The sequence below is a fragment of the Hakea prostrata genome, chromosome 9 (assembly GCF_041222555.1).
Source record: "Hakea prostrata isolate BN-2017 chromosome 9, UWA_Hpros_2, whole genome shotgun sequence".
Classification (NCBI taxonomy): domain Eukaryota; kingdom Viridiplantae; phylum Streptophyta; class Magnoliopsida; order Proteales; family Proteaceae; genus Hakea; species Hakea prostrata.
The window spans coordinates 62,063,288-62,067,354 of NC_142608.1; the positions used below are offsets into that span (position 1 = coordinate 62,063,288).

Sequence of the window (4,067 nt, forward strand, 5' to 3'; positions counted from 1 at the left end):
TAGAGTGAGAGTCATCAAGGATGATGACTGTGAAAGCTTGGTGATATGTTATGTGCCTAATGGGATCCACTTTGGTATAGGTACTAGATTGGGCTAACCTAGCATATGATAGGTTAAAGGGATTGGCTAAACTTGTTCCATCAACTTTCGAGCTTTTGGCACCCTAGTCAAGTACCTAACAAGTGAATTGCTCGTGTGAACTCTAGCCAAGCATCAAGCTCTGGTCAATCCATCAAACACAATATTTGGGAACAAATGTTAGATAGGATGTTGGGTTTGGATGATTGAGGACATGAGAGATAGTAAATAAATAGATATATTTTTTATTTTAGGTTCTTTTGAATAATACCTTTAAAGGCAAGATTACAATCTGAATTATATTCACAATGAAGGGTATGAAAGTTGTTCCCTGATGATCTTTAAGTAAAACTTTAACAATGTTATTTTGAAGGAAGGTATGATTTTACGAGAGAGTGCCTCGTGTTTTATATGTTTTTCGAGGGAATGCATAAAAAAACTATAGTTTTTTAACTTGTGACTCCATTAAGTGGGATGTAATGAAAATTGCCTCCCTTAAGTGCCAAAAATTATTATCTAAGGGTTGGGTATGTGGGTAATTATAGTGAGAATGGTGGGGCTAGTTTGGTCATAATTCATCAAACAAGGGTATTTTTGTCATTTAAGTTTCAATTTTTAATTATATAACAGATAGTAACTCACTTTGTTATGTGTAACTAACTAGTAATTCTAGATGTCACAAGCAATTATTGGCACTTAAGGTAGGGGTTTCACCCCCACTTAAGGGAGTCACAAGTAAAAAACTACAAATGAAAATTAGAGGTTGGAAGTATGCATATATAAGAAAATCAATTGCCAATAGAGAATGGGTACAGGAACATATAATCCAAAGACTAGTAATATCTCATATACATGAAATAAAGAAATTAAATCTTTTTGTAGATAGATGACATATCATATAAGTGGAATACCATATTATCATCAAATTCTCATCACTTATTGTATGATGTTCAAAGTAACCTTCATCCAATATTAATCCCAAAGATTACTTTGATGCGCTTAAATGTGGATATTTAGTTTCATTATTAGTGAAGAGAAGCTTGATCCATCTTACTTATGTAATTCATAGAGATGGGAAGGAAGTCGAGGGCTTAGGAGGACTTCCAACGGGTGTTCCCTGGGCAAAGTTAAACTAATGCCCTCAGTCATATCCACAGGCAAATTAGAAGGTGTTTGCATATTGAATCCATGAAGCAAGCGAGCAGTCGTCAAGTTTATAGTCTGTAAGGCGAAAGTGATACCAGGGCATAATCTTCTGCCTGACCCAAAAGGAATCAACTCAAAGCTTTTTCCACGTACATCTATATCAGCATGAGTTGTTAGAAACCTCTCTGGCTGGAATTCCAAAGGGTTGACCCACACATGTGGGTCTCGGTGTATCTTCCAGGCATTCACCAACACACGAGTTCCTTTTGGGACTGTAAAGCCACTTACAAAGCAATCTTCTATGGCTGCATGAGGGACTAAGAGTGGTGCTGCTGGATATAGACGGAATGTCTCTTTGATTATTGCTTGGAGATACACAAGGTTTTCAATGTCTTTCTCTTCCACATTCCTATTCTTTCCAACTTGATAATCCAATTCTTCTTGAGCTTTGGTTAGGACTCTCTTGTTGTTTAAGAGCAATGAAACAAGCCATGAAAGGGAAACTGAAGTGGTATCCGTTGCAGCTAAGAACATACTCTGCAAAACAGATTCCAATTTACTATAAATATTAGGAGGTTGAACAAAATGAATCTTGTTGATTGACTACATGCACTTTCTATTAGCAGTCAATCATGTTGAATTTCTTACCAAAAAAAAATCAGGTTGAATTTTCATTTACCCTTGGAATATTAATAATATTATTATATTAATAAAGATTATGCTCTTATTTTTAAATGCATTTATTGAATTGAAACCAGGTTTGCCCTTTTATTTGTTGTATTAATGATACAGTAATGTACTGTCTTATTATATTCTTCATCATTAGGTGCATGATTATGATTCAAGTCATGAATACAAATCAATTCTGATTCAATATTAAAGATGTTTTATTAAACTGTGTTCTTGACACAACGTTTTCATGGCCTGGGATGCATAGATGTCTCTTCTGTCCCCTCATTTCCTTGGTGATAGCTAGCTATGCCAATCACACTAGCTTAGATCTTCATAAAATCAAATTATAATAATAAGTTTGATCCATGACGTGTGTTCTTCTATCCCTTACAAAACTATTGTTCTTCTTTTCGGTCTAGGTATATATTTAATTTATTCTAAGTTCTATGCCAAATATTACCATGGGCTAGCTTGGTCCCAAATAAATATTCGAAACGAGATGCTCGTGTCGAATATGGAATTCACTAAACCCGGGGCTCGACCTAGGTCGGGGCATGGGTTTATATTGTGATTCGAACTCCTCAAGGGCTAAGCCACCATGCAAGGATAAGGCAATAAAGGGCTCCAGTTCTTTGGGTCTAGAGAGGTCAACCCAGTAAGCAGTTCAATGAAGGAGTCTGAGGAGTCTGATTAGGTCGCAATGGTAAGAAAGCAGAAAAATAGGATAATGACCAAAACAAATAACTTTGAAACTCCTCGAAGAAAAGAGAGAGACACTATATACCAGTGCAGTGGCCTTCACTACTGAGTCACGACTATGGCCGTGTAACTGAGCATCTTCTTCAAGAATAGAAAGCATGGCATCAATGAAGTCTTGCTGATCATCACCATTAGCTTTCCCAGGTAGCCTCTTTTGCAGATGCTCTTGTAGCCAACTCTCAGCAAGCACATCCATGTCCGCAGCAGTCTTCTTCATTGCCCTTTGTTTCCCATCACAATCTAACCATGATAGGAAGCTTGGGAGCCCATCTGAAGCAACCGAGATACCTATGCATTTAAAGAAATCAGCTATGGTACTTTGGATCTTCAATACCTCTTCGTTTTTCGCATCATGAACAACACTGAAATATCGCTTTCCAGCAATCATTTTGAGAACAATATTCATGCTTAGATCTCGAAAAAGCCGACTCATTTCAAACTTAATCTGGCTCCCATTGTTTCTCGCACAATGCTCATACAGGTCTTTGATACAAGTGCTGATCTCTGCATATGGAACATGCTTGAGTGACTCAAGCCGGCGGTTTGAGAGCAGCTCGCGAACAACCAACTTGCGTACTTCACGCCAGTAAGGTCCATAAGGTGCCAAACCAAACATAGCATAATTATAGCTCAAGTGGTCGCTTGAAGCACTTCTTGGACGGCTTGCAAGAGCTTTATCATTAATGGTGAAGCACTCCTTTGCCAACTCCCAGTTGTTGATGACTAGTGTTCGATGAACACCAAATCGGAGGGTAAAGGCTGGTCCATGTTTGTCAGCCATGGCTGAAAGTGTTCGGAAGAGTGGCTGAGGGGCTGTAAACTGAAGGAGATGGCCTAGTATAGGCCATGCACCAGGTGGTTCTGGAGCCTCTGTGGCCTTACTCTTGTTAAGAAAGCTACCTTTTGCGATCCATAGACAGTAGAAGAGAGCTAAAGCTAATAGACCAACCATAGCTTGGATAGCTTGGAGTTGGAACAACATATCCATAACTTTCTTTTGCTACAGAAGCCTCATCCTCTCGTCTCTTGTGACAATATGTGAAGAATCTCAAGAACAGAGATAAATATAATAGGTGAACTAGAGCTCAACTCCTAGACAGACATTGAAATCAAAATTAGCGAATAGAAAAAAAAGTTGGATTATCTTTCTTTTTCTTTTTCTTAATCCTCTTCTAATATATTGTCTTGTTATGAGAGGTAAAGGACACTGGTGCAACCCTATGGATTGACACTCTCGATCCCAAACTCCTTATAGTTTTGTGGACGAAATTTTCCAAGAGAAACCAAGTTGTGTCCACTGCCGTCGCCCCCGCGCCCCCCTCTTTAAAGAAAACACACGAAAATGGGGGAGGAAGGGAACCCGCGCCAAAAAATTTTCAGATTTGTCGTGTGCTGAATGTTTCTATCGTTCA

At 38.5% G+C, this 4,067-nt stretch overlaps 1 protein-coding gene across 1 annotated transcript; it reads right to left on the reverse strand.

The window, feature by feature from the left end:
- Window positions 1-792: 792 nt before the first annotated feature.
- LOC149006034 (vinorine hydroxylase-like) lies at window positions 793-3,770 on the reverse strand. The gene is made up of 2 exons (XM_089168468.1): window positions 2,681-3,770; window positions 793-1,761 (listed from the first exon to the last, which is right to left on the reverse strand). Exons 1-2 carry the CDS (start codon window positions 3,641-3,643, stop codon window positions 1,129-1,131), a joined length of 1,596 nt encoding a protein of 531 aa, XP_089024594.1. The 5' UTR covers window positions 3,644-3,770; the 3' UTR covers window positions 793-1,128.
- Between the last annotated feature and the right edge of the window lie 297 nt (window positions 3,771-4,067).

Coding starts and splice junctions, on each gene's coding strand:
- LOC149006034 (XM_089168468.1), bottom strand. CDS start 3,643: ATGGATATGTTGTTCCAACTCCAAGCTATCCAAGCTATGGTTGGTCTA. Junction 1,762..2,680: donor TAGTGAAGGCCACTGCACTG/GTATATAGTGTC, acceptor TCTGTTTTGCAG/AGTATGTTCTTAGCTGCAAC.